Source organism: Erpetoichthys calabaricus, chromosome 2 (genome assembly GCF_900747795.2).
Source record: "Erpetoichthys calabaricus chromosome 2, fErpCal1.3, whole genome shotgun sequence".
Classification (NCBI taxonomy): Eukaryota; Metazoa; Chordata; class Cladistia; order Polypteriformes; family Polypteridae; genus Erpetoichthys; species Erpetoichthys calabaricus.
The window spans coordinates 177,736,957-177,762,461 of NC_041395.2; the positions used below are offsets into that span (position 1 = coordinate 177,736,957).

At 37.3% G+C, this 25,505-nt stretch overlaps 1 protein-coding gene across 3 annotated transcripts in view; it reads left to right on the plus strand.

Moving 5' to 3' along the window:
- The window catches only part of psmd1 (proteasome 26S subunit, non-ATPase 1), a 238,805-nt gene that overhangs the window by 156,060 nt on the left and 57,240 nt on the right, over positions 1 to 25,505 (plus strand). For all 3 annotated transcript variants that reach the window (XM_051923647.1, XM_051923648.1, XM_051923646.1), the window contains 2 exons: positions 2,612 to 2,714; positions 20,632 to 20,801. In XM_051923647.1, coding sequence (XP_051779607.1) covers positions 2,612 to 2,714; positions 20,632 to 20,801 — 273 coding nt within the window. The remainder of the gene's footprint in view (positions 1 to 2,611; positions 2,715 to 20,631; positions 20,802 to 25,505) is intronic.

Here is a 25,505-nt window from a genome sequence, read left to right on the forward strand (position 1 = left end):
ATTCTAAACTGTCTTAATTATTTACTGTAAAATAGTTTTTTGGAGAGAAATCCTAAAAGCAACAAATGTGTTTTTGAGATGGTATTGGTGTAAACAATTGTTTTTAATCATATAGATACTTTTAAAAATTTTAAATGGTGTACTCACTACCCTTTGGCCATTTATTACATGAGCAGTGTAATAGTCATTTATTTTTGGGTATGTAATGTAGGTGGAATAATGCCAAAAACCCCGTAGTGCATAATGGGTTACTTTTTTAAACAAACAACCATCAAAGCATAGGACAAAACGTATCATCATAACATAAGTCTGGTAACTCAGAAACATTGTCTGGTAGACTTTTTTGAGCTTATATTAAATGCCAATAGCTTAAACTCATAAAACTGTATTTCAAGTAGTTAATAAACCAGAAACAAACAATAGAGAAAGAAGAGAATACTCCACATATGGGGTGAAGTAATAGATGGAGGCACAGAGGGGTCTGTCTTAGACCACTAGTTTTTCTAATTTCTATTAATAACATTGGTTCTTTTATGGTTAGTAAGCTTGCACAACTTGCAGATGACACTAACATCTGACTGACAGCAGATACTGAAAGCCAACAAACAATTAAAAAAAAAAAAAAAACACCTAGTCAAAACTGTGTGAACACTTAGAAAGTTAGTTTTAATGTAGTAAAATACAAAATGCTCTATACAGTCAAAATGAACATTAATTATACATTTGTAAATAGATTAGATATACCAACTTACAGGAAGCAACATTCTCATTATCTAGGAAATGTGCAGAAGTAGTTAAATTGTGTTCTGGTATCAAATTTATAAGTATAAATCAAATATATGCATCAGACTGTATAATGTACTATTGAGACCACACCTGGACTCATTAGTTATTTTGTTTAATTAGGGAATAACTTACTCAAAGCCACAACTGGAATTTAAAGGGAAGTGCACTTAAGACTGAAGCCAGAAAATACTACTTCAAAGAAAGAATTGTGAGATTATGGAACAGCTAATTCAAATAGCTGAAGTAGAAATCTTAACAGCCTTTAAAAAGTATCTGGCTGAGATATTGGGACAACCTAGGTATTAGCTAACCAAAGATCAACTGTATGATCTCCTCCCATTTGTCAGACTCCTTATTTATTAACAAATCTCACAGGCATGGCTCAGGTGTCAATTCTTCACCTTTGTCAAAGGGATGTTTCTTGTGGAAAAAAATCCAAACGTTGGATTGCTTGAATAAATTCCAACAAGATCACACGTAGATATTAAGCATGGTAAAAAAAGAACAGATGACCAAGGATTAACATGGAAAAATGATCTTCCCCCTTTGCACCCACAACACCCAAAATCCACCTTGTAGAAGGAGATTTTTAAGGATTCAACGTTAAATATGCATTATAGAGAGTCGCAACAGATACAGTGGGACCTCAAGCAGAGAGAAGAAATAAAAAAAGAACTAAGAATTTGTGATTAGTCACATGACATGGACCACCGATCGAATAGCTTCCTCATCAAAGATATAGCATATTTCTACTTCTCTACATTGGAGCCAGATTATCAGTTGATCCACACTGCTGAAAGTTCAAATAAGACTAGGTTAAATAAGAGGATTGCTATACATTTATTTAATAAAACTGTAGATCTTTACCCAGATGCTAAAATTAGTTTGAAAATAAACTATTTGCTATTGTCCACTGACATGCCGTTGGCTAATGACACTTATGGAAATGGATGCCGACCCTTGATTTAAAGCATAAATCAAAGTGATGTACTAATTTGTGATTCTTTGCTGCATGCCACATGTACAGTAAGTATTTCAAATAACAGCACTTACGTTTATCAGGCATAACATTCACATTACCAAAATTGATTTAAGAAAAAAAATATCAGCATTTCAAGATGCCAGTGTAATGTACTGTACATGTTTTGATTCAGCTGAACTTCTCCAAGCCATAGAAATTTAATGTTCTTACAGCCTTAAAGAAATTGATCTTTGGTTTGTATTCTACAAGAGCTATTAAAATGAATGTGCCATAGTACAATTTATACATTTTGATATGTTTTGATTTTATAATGCCAGTTGCATTTCAGAACTGACTATAGAAATATTGTTTTGTTCTGTACTTTATCGTTTCATTTCATATGTAATTAAAGTAAATTACATTTTCTCCGGACTTCACAGAAACTGTATAGATTTATTAATATATAAACACATTCTTAACTGCATTCAATACAATATTATAGTAGCCTAAAACTCAACATATTATGTAAGTTTTCTGCTGTGAGAATATTTTATTTTGTATAGTGCCCTTCACTAAGCCTACCACCACAAATTAGTGTCTTTCAGTAGCTTCCATACCAAATTGTAGCTGTACTGTGTTGAAATTGACACTTACTTTGCTGCACTTAACCATATGATACTTAACTACTACTCAAACCTAAATAAAGGATCATGCGTGCAGTTTGTACTTTTCCATCCATTTGCTGATTTAAGTTTTTTCTTTCTTTGTCCCTCATCTAATACTACTACCATAAATTTTGCAATAGCTTAACCCTTAAAGCATAGATGGGAGTGACCATCTGTAATTGTTTATTTTTCTTCGAAGGTGAACCAGTTCCGGCAGCTGTACGCCAAAGTTATAAATGATAAACATGATGATGTCATGGCCAAATTTGGTGCCATCCTGGCACAAGGTATTTTGGATGCAGGTAAGAAAGCTGTAAGTTAATTTTAAGAGTAATTTATTAATAAATTCTGCTTTAAACTAGCTGAACAATTCAGGGTTAGTGCTACAGAGTGGAGATTTTTCTTCCCTGGAAATTCCTTGAGGCAGGGACTTGTAACTTAAATTACTAAATTTGGTCTGATTACTAAGGTTCTCAGTAATTTATTGGTAGTGTAGCTCTGTTTTGAGTACCTTTCTTTCATTTTATTTGAATTAATTATTACAGTATCAATCATTAAAGCATTAGTATATTTTTTTTGTGAACAAACTGTTCAACTGTAGCCCTAAACTTGGGATATGTTTAGAAGCTTTGTAATTAGCAAGAAAACATCAACTTCTTAATTAAAAAGAAACTAGTCTCTAGCGAGAGTGCATTCTACACAGGAGTTATAACAAATGATACAAATATGATTTTCCTTGTCTTGGAGGTGTTTATGACCAGTATCACATTTAACAACTGCAGATGCCCCATCTTTTTGCCTTGTGGACATTAAATTATATGAAGAATCATTGCAGGAGATGGCAAATTACACAAATCTCTCATGACTTTTTGGTACAGTCTTAGATTTTCTTATTGAGCCACAAGTATTGTTAGATTGCCTCATTTGGCAGACTGTTAACATGCTGCTTCACAGTAGCAGTGCCTGTTCAAAATGTTACCAGTTATGATGAGTTCAGCCACAGTCTTGGCCCAATTGTTTCCATTCTGTAGGGATATGACATATACTAGACATTGAACAGACAAGCCTCTCTATAGCTTGTACCACTCAAAACACCTGTTTTTTTTTCTTTTCTTTGCAGCTGCATTGTATGACTTATACTTTCAGCTGACCTCTAATTGCTTGTCAACTCAGGTACACAAAAAAGTCGGCCACTGCAACTATCATAAAATCAAACTTGTTTCAATTTGTCATGGAGTGTAATAGAATGTTTGTCATGGAGTGTAATAGAATGCAATGCCTAAGTCCCTGGGAGTGTCACACTACACAATAAGTGGTCACAGGCACACTGTAACCGACCACGACTTACTAATATTGTGATGCCAGCCTTAAACAACATATATAGTCAATGAACCCCAAGAAACCCTATTAAACTACTGTATATGGTAATCTTTATAATATTGTCTTACAAGTCATAAGCAACTTTCAAAGCTTACAGCCTGTAGGGATTATTTTGATGGCAGACTTTCTTCAGAGCTTAGTTTTTTTTTCCATTTGAACTTTATTAATCAATATTCAACAATCATTTATGTTGTCATTAGTAAAAAAAAAAAGAAAAACACAACTTACCCTAAAGGAAAAAACAATGGCTAAATTGCATTTCAGATAAGAAATATCAATTCATTATCCTCAAGTTTACAAAATGCGTCATTAACACAACATCCTGTCACAAAAGAGTTTATATTTAAGGTCACTATGTAGAATTTATATTCTAAACAAACTCTGGCTTTCACAAGGCTATGAAATATCCTCATCATATCACATTGCCTATTTAATTTAACTTTTCTCAATGTATAAATAGCTAGCATGGTCTTTAAAATGTGGAAATTCCCAATCTTACATTCATCCTAATTACTCTTATTTCCAGAAACACCATAAATAAATACACAATCATTAAAAGGCACCTTAAGGCTGGAGTTATACTTCACACGTCGCGACGCATGCTGCAGCGGACGCTCCTGCTATGCAAGCGTTGAAGTGTTTATACTTGCGTGCGTACTTTACGTAAATCTGGAGGAATCCGCCAGGTAGCAGTGTGAGATATTATCACGGTGAGAACATGTTCGGCTTCTCTGTGTTGTGAATTTCCTAGAACACCCATTAAATTCTGATGACACCTTACCGCAATATCTCTGAAAAGGATGTTTATTGATTAAATCCAGGGATGTGTCCATTCCAGCAAGCATTGGGCACGAATGAGAAGCAATCCCTGGACGATGCCTCTTCTCATTGCAAGGTGAATACAAGCACTCACATACACTAGCGTCATTTTAGCGGCACCAAATCCCCAAATCTGCATATCTTTGGAAGGAAACTGGAGCACACTGAGGAAACCCAGAAGGAAAACGTGTAAACTCCAGGCAGGTTATATCAGCGATGTGACTCCCTGCAAGACAGCAGCGCTAACGCTCCGCCACTGTGTCACCCCATGTGTGTAATTATTAACAGTATTCATTATTTAAACGAAATTACCGATTTATCTGTAAAATGTAATATACATACTTTAATGGTTTTCATCATGAAAGTGATAAGTATATACAGTATCTATGGATTCTAAATGTGCAGAGAGTTGGAATATCATACATTTAATGTGCTCAGTGTGGCGATCTATGCTGGCGATTCGCTGCTGTCAGGAGCAGAGGAAGCCCTAGAAGAAAAGATAGCACAGAAGACGGTATGTGAGAATTTTAAAACGTATCGTGTCATTATGATCAGGAATATGCGCCTCTTGAATATAAAAGCACCATGAATACATCTGTATGTCGGCATTTTGCTTCACCACATCGAACCATTTATCAAATATCGAAGCGCGCACACCGATCTTGTAGGATCCGCAAAGCGGCTTTCTGTCACATGTAGATAGTAAACAGAGACTCTGACGTCACATTCCAACTTTTAGCACACTGTGCCCCCCGACTTTTTGCTGGTACTGCAACTCGTGCACGCGTCACGTTAATTTCTGAGGACCTGCTCAGAGGACGCATCAAATGAACGCTCAGAACGCGTGGCGGCCATGATGCGGGCGCGTACGCGTTCTGAGTGTGAAGTATAAATGAGCCCTAAGAATATTAAAAACAGAGTTAAGAATGTTTAAAAGAGGTTGAAGATTAAAATTTACAGTCGGCTCATGACACAGCCATGGGAAAACAAAAAACAGTGTGAACTATTTTCTCGCTCTTAAAAGCACCTTACCTTGTGATGATGTGGTAAAGAAAATGAAGCCCTTGTTACATTTTACCTGTTCGTCCTCCTTTTAACTCTTTTAGGGCGGATGTCGACTTTTGTCGAAAGGAGGGGTTGAAGGCTAATGTCGACAAAAGTCGACATCCAGGGATAGGGGGCGACAATCAGCTGTTAATGGCGACAAATCTCACTGTCACGTCACAGGCATTCCCTCTGTGCTTGGAGGAATGCTAGACTCGTTGACTCGGCAACTAAACCTTGCGTGTGCGTGAGTTGCGAAATGTAAACAATGGCAAGATGGCACCGACATGTGAAAAGGCAGCGAAGCAAGTGCAGAAAAGAAAACACTCGGCAGACGATGTTTTGCGCATTATCGCGGAGTCGGACTCTTGATTTTTCAGAATCGGATTGTATTGGCAGTGATCAGGAGATCGAGCAAGAGAGTGAGAAGCAGGAATCAGCTGATCAGACACCAGCCGATGCCGCGCCAGCGGATCTGCTGCCAGTTGAGTGCCTTCGCGCAGCCGATGCATCTACGGCAAGGTTCGCATGGGATAAATACACAGACATTGATCCGTTGAGAGCCGATCTGGCTACCGGAGTTTACAAGACGGCATGGCTTGCTGTTGGACACGACAGATCACCAGCTGCTGTACTTCAGGCTGCTCTCTCCTGATGCTGCTTTTCAGCTACTGTCAGACGAGACAAACAGGTAGGCAGAGATTTTTTTTGAATCGCGGGCTGCGTTTGCATCGCATTCTCGTTTTTCAAAGTGGAAACCCACAACGAAAGACGAGATGAAGCGCGCTGTGGCATTACAAATAGAGATGGGACAGAACTGATGATATAACTTCAGGGAGCATTGGTCCAAACGTGTTTTGTCCCCTGGTGGCTTAGGTACGTGCTGCTGCAAAGTTTTATTCACTTCTGTAATAAACAGAAGCAAATCCCATGGGGTGAGCCAGGCTATAATGCCATACATAAAGTTCATAAAGTTTCAGAAGATGAAAAGAGGTGACAATACGGTTTTCATGCAGGCAGAAAACTTGGTGGCAGTGGCATGGCACGATGGCAAATGGGTGACTTGTCTCTCTACAGTACACACTAACAATATATGTGAGAAAATGCAGCAACAGACAATTGAAAAATAGGCACCAAAGCAACACATATTGTAAGGAGTGCAATGTGGCAATGACTGAAATTGGCTGCTTTGAGCGAGATCAGACTTTGCTGTGTAAAATGTATGTGATATGTATGTGAAATCATAGAGTATGCAGGCTCATACAACATGCAAGACAGTAACATTTGTCAAAAGTAAATATTTTTTGTTGATTTGATATGTTAAACAATTGCTTTGTGTTCTTTTTTAAAAAATGTTAGTTTTTGGAAAAATATTCAGCCCTGGGAGAAAAGAAACAAAAAAAAAATTACCCTAAAAGAGTTAATACTGAAATTAAGCAGCTCATGCTTTCATTATATACTACTGTTGTTCAGTAAAGTTTGCCAAAGTGTTTTTATCAGCGAATAAGCTGTTTGCTAGTGACCTTGTTTGCTGAATTTGGTGTGTGGTTGCTTAGGCAAACATCTTTTTTTCCCAAGGCACCCCATGATGCTTATTTGCGAGGCCAACGTGACTATACAGAGCTGTAGCAGCCATGTGCAAAACTTTCACACATGTCTACTATAAGATTGTTGCCGACTTGGCCATTGCTGTGTCACAAATATGAGATATAAAAGTGATGTTTCAGCTCCTGAGATGCATTAAAACTAAATCCCCCCCACCCTGTCCATTGAGCAGTGCTGTCAGATATTTTTCCTTATCGCTAGCTGCACTCCTTTCCTTCACTCACAGTCCTTTCAACTCCCCCATATTCTCTGATTGCCATGTGTTGGTCCTCCATGAACTTAAAAAGATAAAAATGTGTCCAAAAGTAACAGAGGTTGAGAAACCCTGCTGGATTCCCAGTCAGCATGCATTTAAGAAAAATAAAGAAAAAACTTGCAGTATTTTGAGTACTGTATCTGGATAAATAACACTAATCACTGTGTGCTGACAGCATGGCACCGCATGGCTAATTATGCATGCAAATTAGCCATGTGCTCGGCAAAGATCTTAAAACAAGCCTTAAGGGATCATCCCCCCACCCCTCCCCTCATCAGAAAACGTAGGACACACTGTGAAATAATAAAAGCAAAAGATTTATTACTATTTACAAAGTGTTTATTCTTAATAGGAAATGTAAGTGTGAAGCATTTACACACATACATGAGAAAAACACATTCCCACTGTGTCCGGAGCTGCGACTTGGAACAAAGAAACAAGCCACTCCCACGTCACCACTTCGGGGCATGCTCCAAGATTGGCACTCTTTTAGCACAATGATCTACGGTATATTTTATTTACTTATTGCTGTTTGTGCTACTTCACATCTCAGATCACATGTTTGGACACAATAATCAGTCCAGAACTTTGGGAGACTTTTCACTAACCCTCGTGGACATTTAAAAGACCATTGCACCATTATAATCCACTCAAACTAGTTCAGTTCCTTCTTCCCAATTGACTTGAATACATTTTGTGGAGTTCAGTGATGTTTGAAAACATTTCTGCGAACTGAGAGACCCAAATTCAATGGGATTTGCTCATCAGTGTTCACATAAAGTAAATAAAATATTGTTGCATGTCTTAAATTCACAGATATAACAACTACTACAGTAAAGCCTATCTTTGCTATTAATAAAGGTACAATGGTGGTGCTGTTATTTTACAGGTGTTCACAAAACTGCATCCTAATCACTTATGTCACTGTAATAGGACTACACAGCAAAAATTTCTCAGTTTCTAATGAGAGGGCTGTGCATATGGTTTACCACTACTTGGTCAGATTCATAAAATACCACAGACAGCAATGAAATATTATAGTGTTTCATTGCCTGATTTTGTGTTCTCTTTCACTAATTATTGCTTTTTATGTACTGCATATGTTTGCCCAAGTCATAGTTAAGCAAATGGTCAAAGGAGCCAAACTTCCTTTCCCCAGCAACAATCTTTATCTCCCCCATGAAGGATTCCCAAGTACTCCCAGGCTTAAAATGTGCCAAATATGTACTGGTGTACAAGTGTTAGTAAGGCACTCATTCACTTTTCCCCTTAAGGGGAAGAGCAAAAATTTTTCTTTGTGAGCATTTTTAGTTTTAACTTTCAGTTTGTGAGGCTAACTTGACCAAGTATTTTTTAATAGTGTATTATATACCACAGCTAGATCATTAAAAAATAATTAAGTGTCGCTATAAAATTGGTACAAATCACAATTCTATTTTGACATTAGACTATAAATGCAGAATTGCCTGTCTCATTCAGGACTTGTTTGAGTCATTTTTACATTTTTTTTTTTTTAATTTTAAACCAAGTCATGGTTTCCGTCCATCATTGCTGCCTGATCCATTAAAACCTAACCTGGTAGCATCAGGAGACAGGCAGCAATCAAATTCACAAGTAAAAAAGTAACAGTATTAGAAGAAGATGAGAAAATAGGAGAGAATATGCTGCACTGCCAATGCAGAGCATTCAGCCACCTTCTAAAACGCTAGTGACGGAAAGCATTCACTGATGATGTCATTAGTAAAATGAACATGATTGTGCTTGCTAAGCGTTCATTACAAGCAGCAAAAGCAGGCTTTCTGTGCCATTAAAAACAATGGAACATTCATATATATGTCATATTTCTAATTTCTGCATTTATTATTATTATAACAGATTTAAATAACCATTTAAAATGCCCTTTTGATGTTAGAAAAGTTAGTTTTAGTCATCTCAGTCTCTCCCATGCATTTTTGGATGCAGTCCATGTTTTATGTGGCTTCTGACTTGACACATGCTGCCTAAAGCAATAATGAAAAGTAAATATTAAAGAAATACTCCACCCAATTTTTTAAAATATATTTCTTATTGAATATAGTTTGTAGAGATGGCAACGTTTTTTGTTTTTTTTTAAACTTTTCATGGAGACCGGAGATATCTTTTTCTGGTGAAATATTTAACTTTGAGTGTCAACATTGGACCACTGCAAACAATTTCAAATATGTCCATGAAAACAAATTTTGCCTTGTGTCAAGTCATCCAGTCTTATACTCTTAACAAGTAAAACACATACAATTTTCTAAAATCTTGCCAAATAAACACTTACAGAAAATCAGAGCAGTGCATGCAGAAGAAACACTTTGGCATGGGAGCAAGCCTTTGAATTGAAGACAAGACTCATGACCAGTCAATGAATGTTTGCTTTCTCCATTCTCTGTGAAAATGTGATTAAAAATTTTTCTCCATCACAAAAAACTGCATGTAACTTTACATTTTTGCTCTAAGTTTTAAAAGGCAGAGAAAAATGAAAATTAGTCTTTCTCTGTATGTTATTCATTGAATACCTGCTTCTGTCACAGCTATCAGCTGGCATTCCACACTGCAAAAAATAAAATTAACCACTGCAGACCCAATCCATCATTCACATGCTATGTGAATGTGAGTGTACTATATAAGAAAGTAGACAACTGAGGCCATGTTAGATATATATGTCTCAAACTACATACTCTTGGGTACTTATCCATTTGTGCAGTTGTGAGTCTAACTCTCCCGCTTCTTTTTCTATCCTGGTTAGATGCAATTTTCCCTATTCTCACAATAAAGTAGTTGACACTTTTGTGTGGAATTTTGGAATAACTTTTACTAAAGTGCTTCTTGAGGAAGCTGTTTTGTTTTGGCTTTGTTTTTTTAACCCAGAACTAAACACAATTACTCTCTTGTGACCAATTAGCATCTTTATATATAATACGCTACCATGGCTGTTCGTTTGTCTGTCCAGGATTTTAAATCACCTGTAGCTCGCAAACCGTTTGACCTAATAGACCTGAAATTTGGTACACATACTGTATACTAGGTGATGTCTACTATCCGCTTTCAGGGTGATGATTGACCTCCAAGATTATTCCTCTTTTTATTTTATTTTATTGTAGAATCAACTCTTGGCAGTGGCCAGCAAGGCAGCCATGCAGCGCATGCTTACGGGTGCCGTTCTCATCCCTACCACCTTCACCGTTACTTCCCTTAACTCTTCAAATCTTAAGTCATTCTTTAGGCAGATTGAAGACTTAAGTGCCATCTTAAGTAAAAAATTAAGGAAACGTACTAAGTAATTGCAACACAAACACTGACTTAATCACTTTTAATGCAAAAAGATGCTGACGAAAGATGAGAAGAAGTGGAGAAAAGAAGATCTCCTCAGGAAGCAGCAAGCGTATCAACCTCTGAGCAAACAAATGCTAAATGTACAGAGAAACAGTATGAAAACTATGAATGCTCAAGGCAAGTGTGCAGTGCGCCATTACTGGTTTAAAAAGGATGAGCTGTAATGTATGAATAATTAATTATAGATCAGTCATTTCAAGCAGAAATAGCCATTTACAATATTAATAATGTTGTGGCTCTATTTTAAATCAATTTAATGGTCCCTTGGTAAAAACGAATCAATTTCTGGGTGATTCTAAACTTTCGATTGCTATTGTATTTAAATATATAATTATTTTTAATATGAGTGTTTTTTAAGCAGATAATGTTTGTGAGGAACAAGCATAACAAATAACTAATTGGTCACTTTAATGTCAGTTTTCGAAGAATTCACCATTGGACTTTTCCAGACATCTGAAGTTCTGTGCTATTCATCCTTTGTAAATTTTCAGCAGGTGGTGAGTGTGGTGGATTTCTTGACTTGCTTCTTTTCTTTGTAAGCTACCGAAAATGTTGTGAAACTTAGCAGGAACCTAATAATTACCTTATTATGTAGACTGATATCCCTGTTTGGGAACTTTATTTCACCCTCTAGTATTCATTTAGTCACTGGCCAGATTGTCCAGTAAATCGAAAGCTTCATCTGGAGACTTGCCACACACCTTTCTATCACTACTCAATTCAAGTCTCTTGCTGCTGAAACAGTTTGAGCATTTTACTGTTGTCTCCTTTATGTAAATGTGCTTTTCATAAAAATCAAACACAGAAGCAGAAACAAGGCACACCCTGATGGAGTTCTGCTTCATGTTGAATATCTGCTAGACTTGACTTTTCCGCGCCAATACAGAGATCAAATGACAAGCAACTGTAGAACCAGAGCCTATACTTTTTCAGTACTTGCTTCAATGTAGTTCGGTAAATGGTCATAAGATTCTTCCAAGTCCCTAATACATATATAATAAGTGGCAGTTTCCCAAAATATCTTTGAATTACTTATACAAAGACAAAGAGTTAATCCAGTACTGTAGAACTGTGATGTAATGTATTTGTGTCCTATAGTTCAAATAACTGCTTTCTCTGAGAAGAATATAATTGCCAGGTTTAGAAGATCATTATAGTGCCACTTACACTATTTGACAGCAGCAGCAGTCAAGAGAATGTTTACCTAGCCTTACTGAGAACATCCTATCCAACAATCGGCCTATTTTTCTTGAATATCAGTGGTTTACAAGAACCAGTTCAAGATCATACTAATACCATTTCCACTGATAAAATTCTTCCACACCCAGTTGTTGTCTTCTGCCAAATTACAGGGGTCAGTTGTCTTTGCCAGCTCTTACATCTTTTGCAAATCTAGAGACTCTTCTACTACCGTTGCATTACAGGTTTCCACCAATATTAATATGCATAAGTGGATTTTGTCCATTGTGCCCTGACATGAATCAACCATTGACTATAGGTACTTGTAGTTTCTTGATTGACTGACAATGTAAGTAATCCTTTTATTTATTTATTTATTTATATATATATATATATATATATATATATATATATATATATATATATATATATATATTTGTCCTCACTAACTATCTAGTTCTCCATGCCTTGTCCATTGAGTACCCAGCACCCATCTGAACAATCCTAGACTTGATAGTTCAGCACCACTCTATACTTAAACCTATCTACAGTCTTATGTCTAAGGCACTGTGGAACCAAGTAAATCTTCCGGCAGTAATTTATTTTAATGTAATGTGTGAATGGGAGGCACAGTGGCACGTGGTAGCACTGCTGCCTCAAAGTAAAGAGCTTAGGGTTCAAGTCCCAGTCTTCCCTGCATGGAGTTTTCATGTTGTCCATATGTCTGTGTCGGTTTCCTCTGGGTGCTCTGGTTTCCATCCCCAGTCCAAAGACATGCAGGTTAGGTGGATTGGCAATACTAAATAGGCCCTAATGTATGTGTGACTGCATCCACCTTGCAGTGTACTGGCTTACCATCCAGGTGATTGTTCCTTCCTTGCGCCCTATTCTTGCTGGGAAAGGTTCTAGCCCCCTGCAACACTGCTCGGGGTTCAGCGGGCTCAGAAAATGGTATGGGATGGTAATGTGTGAAATTCACTAATTATATACACTAGAAAACAAGCATTTTGTGACATATCATAATCTCACTTATTTTTAGCATCTACAAAAACAGTTTCATGCACAAAGTGGACACAAATGTTTGTAAATATGAAAAGAGCTAGCATTTGCTTCCCAAAGCATTGCTTATTCACATTTATAGCAAATTAGTTACATTTAATTGTTCAACATCTTGCTCTCAGTTCTGCTGCATATGTTCCATCCACCCACAAGCTTGAATTGAATTGTGGATTGCAGAGAAAATAGAAGAGGCTTGTAAAATGTATTTGTGTTGTGCATATTGTTAGAATGCACAGGTTTTTTTTTTTTTTTACTTTCTTGTATATGAAGTATAGGGAAAGTATTGAATCATCCAAAAATTTGATTTCGAGATTTTGTTGAATATCGACGTTTTAGACCTCCCCGAGTCCAAAAATACCATTTTTGGAAGTGTGTGTGTATATATGTAAATATGATAACTTAAGTATGCTTTCACTTAGGTCAACCAAATTGTGCATACAAGTATTGGTACAAAATGTATATTTCTATCAACTTTTGAGCTATTTCCGCTAACCGGAAGTGGTATTTTACCTGAAATGTTTCTCCAAGAATATTAAACAATTGATAATTTCACATCATTATGGTAAAGCACCACATTCTAAGCATTTTTTGTCTCTTTGTATCTTTTTGAGAAACAACCGTTTTTTGAGATTAAACGCAATTTTCCATTTGACAAATGGTTATACATATTTGAGAACGTTTTTGCTTTACATAAGTGAAATTTTGTGTTCAAGTATTACATTACACACATTACTAAAGTCTCTTGCAGCTTTTGACCCACTTGAGCTTACTGAAAGTGGTAATTTGCCTGAATTGTTCACCAAAATAAAATTATCATGGCAAAATTTTTATTCATGTTGCTGCAGAGTCAGATTTATTTAACTTTGATTTGTTGTTGATGGTTCTTTAGTGTACATAATATAAAAATATAATCAGTATCTTGCGGTTTACTCCTCAAATATCCATCCCCATATCTGAGTATACGAGAAAGTTTAGGGGAGACCACTTCTGTTTTTTTTTTTTTTAATAAAAGTAAACTTTTATTGTGCAGGTGACTTTTTTGTCTTTTGTGAATGGTTATATTTATTTCACCCTAGTGGCTTTGAACTAAGTCACAGTTATTGCTGTTGTGTCCTGCTGGGCTGGATACTTTGAGCAGCTGTTTAAAGCTGATCCTCCAGCTAGAACATTGGATATCTCTGGGTTCACGGTTCTTGAGACTGTGAACCACCCAATTTCACTGAGATTGTGCAGTTGGTGAACCCAGATGAGGGTAGAAAAGGCTGCAGGGATATGTGGTATCCGGGGTGAACTTCTCCAGGTTGGTGGTAAGGCTGTCCTCCTGGCATTGCAAGCAATCTTTGCTTCCATTTGGGAAATGGGCGTCATCCCAACTTAATGGAAAATAGGACTTCTCCAAATCTGGAAAGGGAATGCTGATCGCCTGGATTGTGGCAATGACAGGGGGACAACACTGCTCTTGGTGCCAGGTAAGGTCCTTGTTAAGGTTATCCTGTTTAGGATCCATGATCACTTCCTTAAATACCTGTGACTGGAGCAGTGTGGTTTTACGCCTAAGAAGTTTACCATTGACTGCATTCTGGCACTGAAGGTTGTCATTGAGCGCAAACGTGAATATTGGCAGAGTTTATTTGCGGCCTTTGTCAGTTTTTGTAAAGCGTATGAATCAGTTGATCGAGCTGCCCTCTGAGACATCCTGAGACTTTGCAGTATCCCCCCGAAGTTGCTGGCTATTGTGGCCAGCCTGTGTACTGGTACTATGAGTACTATGCAGAGTAGAGGCCAAACTTTTGCATTTTTCCAGTTGATTCTGGGATTCATCAGGGGTGTATTCTTGCTGCTACTCTGTTGAGTGCTTGCATGGACTGGGTGCTGGAAGTGTGCTGAATGAGGAGTCTGAGTGTGTGGGCTTGTGAGTGTTCTGGATAAAAAACCAAGATCCAGGTCTTTAATGACCTCTTGGGCATAGCCATCAGTAGTGTATCTGTCTATGGTGAGACAGGCAGTGACATTCATGTCTTCTGTTGACTCTTCCTATGAAGTCAGTAGATGGATTAGGAGAGCGGGGGGAGGGGGGTTGGGGTGGGGGGGGAGTTATGAGGTCACTGGAAAGGGGTGTGTGGTGCTCCTGATATCTCTGCAAAAGGATGATTGAGGCACATTACCTGTATTGTCATTTACGGGCATCATTTATGGCACTACGGCCATGTGGCGCGATTCCCCGAGGGTGATCCGGCTCGCAGGTTCCTCATTGTTAAGGGAACGCCCACATATTACCTGGTTGTGGCAGATAGATGGTCATTTTCAGAAGATAAGACTGGACCGCATATCTGCCTGGGGGGTTGCCAACCAGAATCCCAAGCTGTTTCGTTGTGTGGTGGGTGCAGCAATGTGCTGTACCAATGCATACTCCGCAATGATCTACATTAATATAACAGTGCTCTGTTGCACCTTCATATGTGACCACTTTGGTTTATGTTTTAGATGAATATCGATGTTTTATTCTTCTTCCCTACTCTTACTTTTATTTATCTTAATAACACATTTGTTTCAAATAGGTTTTCTTTTTATAAACTCAAAATATCAAGATATATAAAATATGACAAACTAATTGGGTAAGGAACTTGATTTCTTTTATATTTGCCTTGCTAAGTGTCTGAATGTTAATTGAAAAATATCCTTTGCAGGGTTAATGCACAAACTTGAGAACAAGCTTTGTTTAAATGTATTGACATCTGTTTATGGCAGTGAAAGACCTATACTGACTTCTCAACTAAAGCACTTTGTTCACCCATGAATGTTTGCTTTCCTTTTTGTCATGATTTTGTGCCTAGTGTGCGCCTGATGTGGATTAGCTGTAGGTCAAAGAACTGCAGTATAATTTTTATGGGAAAGGATGCAGGCTCTTTAATTATGTTGTTCATGTCGGCTTTGACTTGGCTGCTGGGAACTGAACTCAGTTCAACTGATAAGAGGCAATATTCCTTTTAAAAGAGTGGTGTATTTGGATAATTAAGATTTAAGCATAGTAAACTGGAAATTCAGTATAAATAACAGTAGGATGCCTTTTATTTGTCATGTATTCGCATTCAGCTGAAAATCTTTATTCTTTAGGAAAATAGATGTTTAGAGGAATATGACTGTTGTTACTTGGTTTGAACATTTTTTTTTACCACAACTGGAAAGTCCATGTGAGTCCCTCTATATGGTTCTGCTGCCTAGAAAGTGATTATTTTGCCTAAATATCCTCTGCAGAATTAAGCCTACAGTACTGATGTCATCAGATACAATAAAAATAATTAAAGAGTAAAATATTTCTAATTTTTAAGTTTGAAAAGTATTTTATTTGTCATTGTTCAGCAATTCATCTTTTTCCAAAGGTCCTCCAGCTGCTACTAATGTATCATTTCAAAGCCTTGTTACTCACAACCATTTAAAAGTCTCTGTTACAATCACAATCTTTTGTCACTATTACTAAATTTACATATTTAAATTAACTGTAATGTTTCACTGTTTATAATGCTGTTTACAGAGTGTTTTCAGACCAACATATGACTTTTAAGGAGTTTGTTTTAAATTAACTGGTGACCTAGATGTTTCCAAGCAGAACCCAGAGTTATGTTCATGCCTTCCCAATGTATCCCAAATTATAAGCTTGTATATCTTTTTTTTTTTTTTTATTATTCTATTTTATTAATTTTCATTATAATCATTCCATACAAATAGATCAATTAATAACCCAACAAAATTGAAGACAAATCAATCCCCACCCCTGAGAAGGAGAGCTTAGCCGAATAATATTGAATAATAATCAATATTATTTTAGAATAAGTGAAATAACTATTACCGCATTTAATTCCCTTCTCCATCTCTTATTTACATATATATTTACTTCTCCCTTTCTTTTGTTTAATGTTGCCTTATTAAAAAGCCCTAAGCAATTCTCCTAAGCTTGTATATCTTAAAACTCTGTAAAGTTATCTGCTTGACCTGTGACCAAGACAGTTCTTATATAGGTACCTGCAATGGTAGTGATCATCCATAGTTCAATTACTTGTTTTACCTGATGCATGCTGTATTCTTAAGTCTGATATTTATTTTAATTTGATACAGCTTCATATTTATCACTGATAATATAGATAATTATTTTGTATTTTTTAACTTTACAGTCATCTATAGCTTTAAATTGAGTGTGAGCAGGCATACCATTGTAAAATATACTGTATGCACCTAGCATTACAAATTAACTCTTTGAGGGCTGAATATTTTTTCCAAAAATCAATGGTTCTATTCAGAAATCAACATAATACATCTGTTGCTGTATGCTGTGGCTGCCAGTTTGCCAAGACTGTGTGGCAGGCTTGCTGCCAGGCTGTCTTCACGTGGCTGGGACAGCAGCATCGGTCACAGTCGCAGTGCATTACAATCTGGTTTCTACCTCTTATCATTGTGAAGTGGCAATCCTCCCTGGCGAACATTATTGGTACCACAACTAGTTGGGGACCGATCAGCTGAAGCTGGAACCTCATTCGTTTTCGATCGCTTGTATCAAAAACTGAGTTCGACAAGTCATAGTCCAGTTCAGAGATAATAGGCAAGACATCGTCCACGGAGTATTTTGCTTTATGCATTCGTTTTGCTCTCTCGCCATTATGTCAGTGCCATTTTTGCCGTTGTGTGTACCTTGCTACTCACAAGAGTGCAGGGAATCTCAGTCAAATCAATGAATCTAACTTTCCTTCTAGCATCGAGGGTCCAACTAAAACGTAATGGTTGGTTTTGTCACAGTTTACAGTTGATTACCATCGTCAACTCCTCCTTTTGACAAAAGTCGACATCAGCCCTGAAAGAGTTAATAGTTTCAACCTAATTGTGCCTGCAATTAGTGATTTTCAAAATATCACACTGAAAATACATATGGGGGTATACATATTTTTAAAATAAAGTTACAAAAAAATCTGTTATTAAAGTGCTTTATTTTGTTTACTGTTTCTAGTGGTATGAAAATAATGACAGAGGCTTGATACGACTCTTCTTTGTGACATTTATATTTACTGTGCTGTACCTTGGAGATATATTCACCATTGAACACTTCTTTCACTTACTAAATTGCAAATACTAGCCTGAAATTTGTCTCTCTAAATTTTAAAGCACTGAAACAAGGTTACTTTTGCATGTGACTGTGCATTATGTCATGTTATTTTCTAACCTGGTTAATCCAGACCAGGGTCACAGGGAGTGCTGGAGTCTATCCCAGCTAGCATAGTGCAAAAGGCAAGAACGTACCTTAGATAGGGCACAAGTCCTTCACATGGCAAACACACCCACACTCCAGACACATACCAAGGCCAGTTTAGTTTTGACAGTTCACTTACCCTGCATCGCTTTGGACTGTGGGAGAAAACCTGAGCACCCGGAGGAAATCCACCCAAGCACAGAGAGAACATGCAGGGTGGACCTGGAATGTAAACCCTGGTCTCCATGTTAGGGAAAAAAATCTTCATAAGAAAAAAAGGGAATAATACTGCTTGCATCATTTTTACTGTGCAAAATTCACAGGAGTCATTTTTGGACCATTCTTCAAGGCAGTTTTTTTCCATTTTTTTGGATTAGACAGATGACACAATTCAGTTTTCAAATTCTGCCTTGGATTATTCACTTTAAGATCAGAGCTTTGACTGGGAAATTGTAGGGCATTTCACCCTTTTTGTTCTTGAGCCACAGAAAGGTTCCTTTGACCTTGTGTTTGGGATCATTGTCCTGCTGAAAGATGAACTTCAGATTTTTAGCAGACAAAGACTGCTTTTCTTGCAGTACTTGCTAGTATTTTCCATCATCTATTCTTCCTTCTGGGTTAAACATATACAAAGTCCTTGATAATGAAAATCAGCCCCACAATGGTGTTTTTTGAGGTATGGGCAGTGTTATATTTATGCCACTAATACTGTATCTCTTTAAATTTTGGCCAAAAGTTCTGTCATCTTCTCATTTGACTGCAAAGCCTCTTTCCAGTTGGCATCTCAGTGACGTTCATCCTTTTTGTGAAACTCCGGATGTACTTTCACTTGGCTCATTTTGAAAACCTTTCACTACAATCTCAGCTACTGTACTCTGGAGCTGCTTTAAAACTGGTCAATATGTGGCTGCGCTCACATGTTTCCTTATTGTTTGCACAGATATTCATGAGAAGAACCTTTCTAAGCAGCATCAGGATGATTTTTCTTATTATTGAACCAAACAATGGTCACTGGGATTAGGGAATCGGGATCCTGGGATTCCCAGACATTTTTCATTCCCGCATTCCCAGGAATGAAACTGCTGTAATTCTCGGGAAAACGGGAACGGCCAAGCTCACATATATAGCGTGTAAAAGTGTAAAAATCGATCAAGAAATAACAGAGTTATAGTTGAAAATAATTAAGGTGGCGCCATTGCTGCAGCTTGCACTTCATCAGACAACAGCTTTGAACAGCAACTTGAAATTGCAATGCGTCAGTCTGTTGCATCCTCATTATCTGTGCCAAGAAACTTGCTATCACAGAATGATGACAAGAAACTGGATGCATCAGTAAAAGCTGAAATGGTGGTGTTTTAGAGCAACGGCAAGCGCGGGCGTTGTTTAGAACAAGTGTATCAGTATCTGATGACTGTGCCGCCTACTTCAGTGGAGGCAGAGCGTGCTTTCTCAGCGGCTGGTGTACTCTGCATGAAGGTGCGCTCTCGCCTGGATGGCCACATGCTCAACACATTGTGCTTTCTATGCTCTTATTACCGCAACTGAAGATACATGTACTTATATGACAACATGAACTGCTTGTAGATAAGGTTAGTCTTTTATTTGTGTCAACATATTGCAGTAGTTTTATTAAAAAATAAGTGTCGGTCGTTCTAAAAACGTTCACATGTGAGATGCCCATGCACTGTGTCATCTCCGAGATTCTCGGGAATGAAATGTGGGATTCCTGAATTCCCGGGAATGGATTCCCTAACTGGGATATCCAAATATTTTGACTTTTTATACCCTTTTCCTAATTTATGCATTTGCATTATTTTATGTCTGATGTCAATGAAATGCTATTTAGTCTTTATTTTCACAGCTGCTCTTTAGATTCATAACCTAAATAATAATTCTGTAAGTTTGCATGTGTTTTTAACACAAAAAAAATGTAGCAGCCTTTTTAATGATTCACTGATGGAGGCCAATTGTTAGGCTGTCATTTTCTCATTAGGTAATTATTTTTCACTTTTGTAAAGTTAGAGCATCTACAATACAGACTGATTTTTTGAAGTTTTCCTTCTGTTACTTAATATTATTTCTAAATAAAATGCTGTCATATTAGAGAAGAAACACATTTCGAGTTTTGGTTATTTGAAATAAAAATATTACCCTGAATAATATTTAATTTCAGGATTTTTGAGTCAGAAAAATTAGACAATTGGTCAAAGATCTAAATACTGTTGCAATGCAATGTATACCTAAAAGAAAAAGTAACAAAAATTCTGTCTTACCTGTTTAGGGGGACGTAATATGACCATCTCCCTTCAGTCACGGACAGGTCACACTCATATGCCCTCAGTGGTAGGCATTCTAGTCTTCACCCAGTTCTGGTTCTGGTTTCCTTTGTCTCATTTCCTGTCATTGTCTTTCACTCCAACTGCCATCATTGGTCTTAATAAAGACCTAAAGGTAAGTTTTCACTTGTACCATTTTTAAGTATTTATTTTACAGCTTACATATGTGTTTGTTTTAAGCTTACTGATCAGTGTGGCATTCTGCCAGTAGTTTCATTTGACATCTCCTTATTACTTCTCTGATCAATACAATGTAGAATATGAAAGAGATGTGTTTTTTAACATCATGCTTTATTTTTAGCATTTAGCTTTGGGCTGTCAAAAATGTTTATTTTGTAGTATAAAATCAAATGTGTATATAATATCTCAATAATTTAACCTTTTGTCACTTTTTTGATGTTACAAATGTTGCCTTATTAAGATACATTTTTTAATACTGGTGACTGCCTTCGTCAGTTATTTTTCCCTAAAATATAGATGGACACATGCATTTTCACCTTCTTTACTTTAAAGAGATGCTTTAGTTTTAGGTAGACTGTGCACTTTAAATCAGTTTGTTGAAAGAATAGCTGTTTCAACCACCTATTGCTGATTTGGTTTATTAAGTTCAAGGGTCAGCTCTTTGTTACTTATAGTCCCTATATACTTAAAATGTTCACCTATCGACACAGTTTGCCCTTTTAATGTTGAGAAGTTAATGGAGAATATCTACCATCCACAGCGATATGCTTAGTTTTATATTTATCCATTAAAAAGTGTTCACACTTTTTGAAAGAACCAACATCCTTGTTTTATAAAAGATTAACAGTGGTAAAAGCATTATCAATTTTAGTAAAGCCTTTCCTTGCATGTACTCTGACAGTTATGCAAGTATAAAATAAACAGGAGGGAGACTGCTACACTGAGGTGATTCAGTTTATGAAGTTGGCTTATCTGGCAATAACCACTGGCTTCCCTTATGTCTTTGTTGTTAATAATAATAAAAAAAAAAAAAAAAAAGTCATCAAAATATCTCGTTAGAGTACAGTGTCTAAAAAGGTGATTTTTTTATGTTTCCCATAGCTTAGTCAGGAAATGCAGAAGATTTGTTATGGAGGGTTGTGTAACTTAAAAAATTGCTTATCTTGTTTTTGAATTCTTACTACTTTTTCTGGAGAGATCATTAACGAAAATGTGCCTCCACCTATACACACCATGTCTGCTGCTCTGGCAGTCCTGGCCTTACAGAAAGAACACAATAATAACATTTAAGAAATTGTGGAAAAAAGAGGGTTTACATGCTACTTGATGTTTTGTCTGCTTTCATGGACCACTGCCAATTTATCATGGCAATTTAAGTACTTCTTCCACAACTTTTTCTGCATCAGTGTGTTTCTTTCAACTCAGTAGAATATGCAGCAATCAGTAACTAAAATTGGCAAAGTGTGCCTTCACTCCACTCCAAATATGTCAAGGAGTAATTTATTCTAAACATCTATGTTTGAACCAGTACTTTGATAACAATGTTAATTAACATATTTAATAAATTATATTTGTCTGGATGTGATGAAATGCAACATTGTTTTTGTATTTTAATCAAAAAAGATATTACATGGTATTTAGACTGCCCAGGATTGGTTCCCTGCCTTGTGCCCTGTGTTGGCTGGGATTGGCTCCAGCAGACCCCCGTGACCCTGTGTTCAGATTCAGCGGGTTGGAAAATGGATGGATGGTATTTAGATGAAAGTGTTCAAGTGGTTTCAGCGAATGAAATTTAATTTCATGTTCATTTTAGCTTTTTTTTTTTTTTTTAATGTAACAGTTGGACCTCCATATCTGTGGATTTGCCTAATCACAGATTGGAAATATTCAGAAAAAACTCCAAAAAGTTCTAAAAAGCAAAACTTGAATTTGATGCTCACGGAGCACTACACTAAATCCGTGCAAATGAAGAGATACAGTTAGGTCCATAAATATTTGGACAGAGACAACTTGTTTCTAATTTTGGTTCTGCACATTACCACAATGAATTTTAAATGAAACAACTCAGATGCAGTTGAAGTGCAGACTTTCAGCTTTAATTCAGTGGGGTGAACAAAACGATTGCATAAAAGTGGGGGGCAACTAAAGCATTTTTTTAACACAATCCCTTCATTTCAGGGGCTCAAAAGTAATTGGACAATTAACTCAAAGGCTATTTCATGGGCAGGTGTGGGCAAGTCCGTCATTATCAATTAAGCAGATAAAACGCCCGGAGTTGATTTGAGGTGTGGTGCTTGCATGTGGAAGATTTTGCTGTGAACAGACATGTGGTCAAAGGAGCTCTCCATGCAGGTGAAAGAAGCCATAATAAGCTGCGGAAACAGAAAAAATCCATCAGAGAAATTGCTACAATATTACGAGTGGCAAAATCTACAGTTTGGTACATCCTGAGAAAGAAAGCAAGCACTGGTGAACTCAGCAATGCAAAAAGACCTGGACGTCCACGGAAGACAACAGTGGTGGATGATTGCAGAATCATGTCCATGGTGAAGAGAAACCCTTTCACAACAGCCAACCAAGTGAACAACACTCTCCAGGGGGTAGGCATATCAATATCCAAGTCTACCATAAAGAGAAGACTGCATGAAAGTAAATACAGAGGATGCACTACAAGGTGCAAGCCACTCATAAGCCTCAAGAATAGAAAGGCTAAATTGGACTTTGCTAAAGAACATCTAAAAAAGGCAGCACAGTTCTGGAAAAACGTTCTTTGGACAGATGAAACCAAGATCAACCTCTACCAGAATGATGGCAAGAAAAAAGTATGGAGAAGGCGTGGAACAACTCATTATCCAAAACATACCACATCATCTGTAAAACACGGTGGAGGCAGTGTTATGGCTTGGGCGTGCATGGCTGCCAGTGGCACTGGGACACTAGTGTTTATTGATGATGTGACACAGGACAGAAGCCGCCAAATTAATTCTGAGGTGTTCAGAGAAATACTGTCTGCTGAAATCCAGCTAAATGCAGTCAAACTAACTGGGCGGTGTTTCATGATACAGATGGACAATGACCCAAAACATACAGCCAAAGCAACCCAGGGGTTTATTAAAGCAAAGAAGTGGAAAATTCTTGAATTGCCAAGTCAGTCACCTGGGGCCTCATGTATAACGCCATGCGTAGAACTCACACTATAACATGGCGTAAGCACAAAAGCGGGAATGTGCGTACGCACAGAAAAATCCAGATGCAGGAATCTGTACGTACGCAAACTTTCACATTCTTCCACTACATAAATCCCGATCAGCGTGAAAAGTAACGCACGTGCACGCGCCTTCTGTCCCGCCCCAACTCCTCCCAGAATTACGCCTCTTTGAATATGCAAATCGATATAAATAGCCTTCTGTGAAAAGACAATGGGAAAAGCACGGGGGATAATATAAGAGTTTCAGCGAATACCAAGTGGAGGCAAAGGAAAAACGTACTATTTGTTGGTTTAAACAGTGGTATAATCAACAAAATGAAGTTGATCGAGTGACAGAGTGTCGGAGAAACTCGAAGGCTCAAGTTCACAAAGTCGCACAGTTCCCGAAATAAAAAAGAAGTCACATATCAAAGTCGCCATGAAAAGCTGACTCGTAGCGGACCGTCTGAGTGTCATATGAAAGCTTATTAGGGTACAGAGAAAAAAAATAGGCACACAGTGGGGAAAAAAGCACGAAATGTCAATTTTAATCTCGAAATTTCCACTTTAATCATTTTGTCATTAATAACATCATAAACTTCATCTTAAAATCGTTTATTTTACTAGTTTCTCAAGTAGCACTTTAAATGCTTTGTTCTGTATTTGATCTTCTATGTGCTCTATGTGTATGAATCACTACGTGCTTCCGTTCTTTCTCTTTCTCCAACAGGACACAGAATCCATTGCATTCATGATATTACAGCTCTCTGAATAATTAAAATACTGAGATGTATACGTGAGATCTTTTTCATGATAGGAATGAAAGCATGTTAAAAGCATGTTATCTCACGCAAGAGGCTTGCTGCGCCATGTGCGACCTTCGATGAAATAATTTATTACAGAAGTACTATCTCTTTCAAACGTACTAACCTCCAATTCCTGTCCTTACTTTTCATTCTCCAAATACCCAATCACCACACAATCAGCTCTGTAATAGACGTTAAGCCATCTGTATGCGTAGAACGCCAATTCTTAGAAACTTTTAAGGAACATTGAAATATCTTCGTAGTACATGTTTAATTATTCTGTCTATCCTTCCAGTGTCGCGTCGGCACCAGCAATAATACAGCGCAAGGCAGGAGCTATCCGTGAACTAGCTAGCGCTGCGGCACCGTGTCCTCACATGTTTAATTATTAACAATATAGATTATTTAAATGAAGTTAAAGTTTTATCTGTATACTATAAGCAACATATTTTGCTGCATTTCATCTTAAAAATATCGTCATCATACACGCTTTATAAAGTGGCACAGGTTGTGCAATATTATAACTGTAGTGCAAGTTTACAGTGAGGTAATTGTACTTATAAGTACAAACAGTTCTACAAGGAGCACTTGATGGACTGATTGAGTGCGTTTATTGTTCTTGGGATGAAACTGTTTCTGAAATGCAAGGTCCGTACAGGAATGGCTTTGACGCGTTTTGCCATGGTTGAGGTAGTGTTTGCTTGAAACTGTATACTGATCATTCTCTTTCCGATCAGCTGCTGCTATGATTCCCCACTCGGATACAGTGATATAAATACTCCGAGTGGTGCAGTGAGAGTAATATGGAAAAAGATGATCCGCTGTGGCAACCCTTAACGGGAGCAGCTGAAAGAAGAAGATGCAG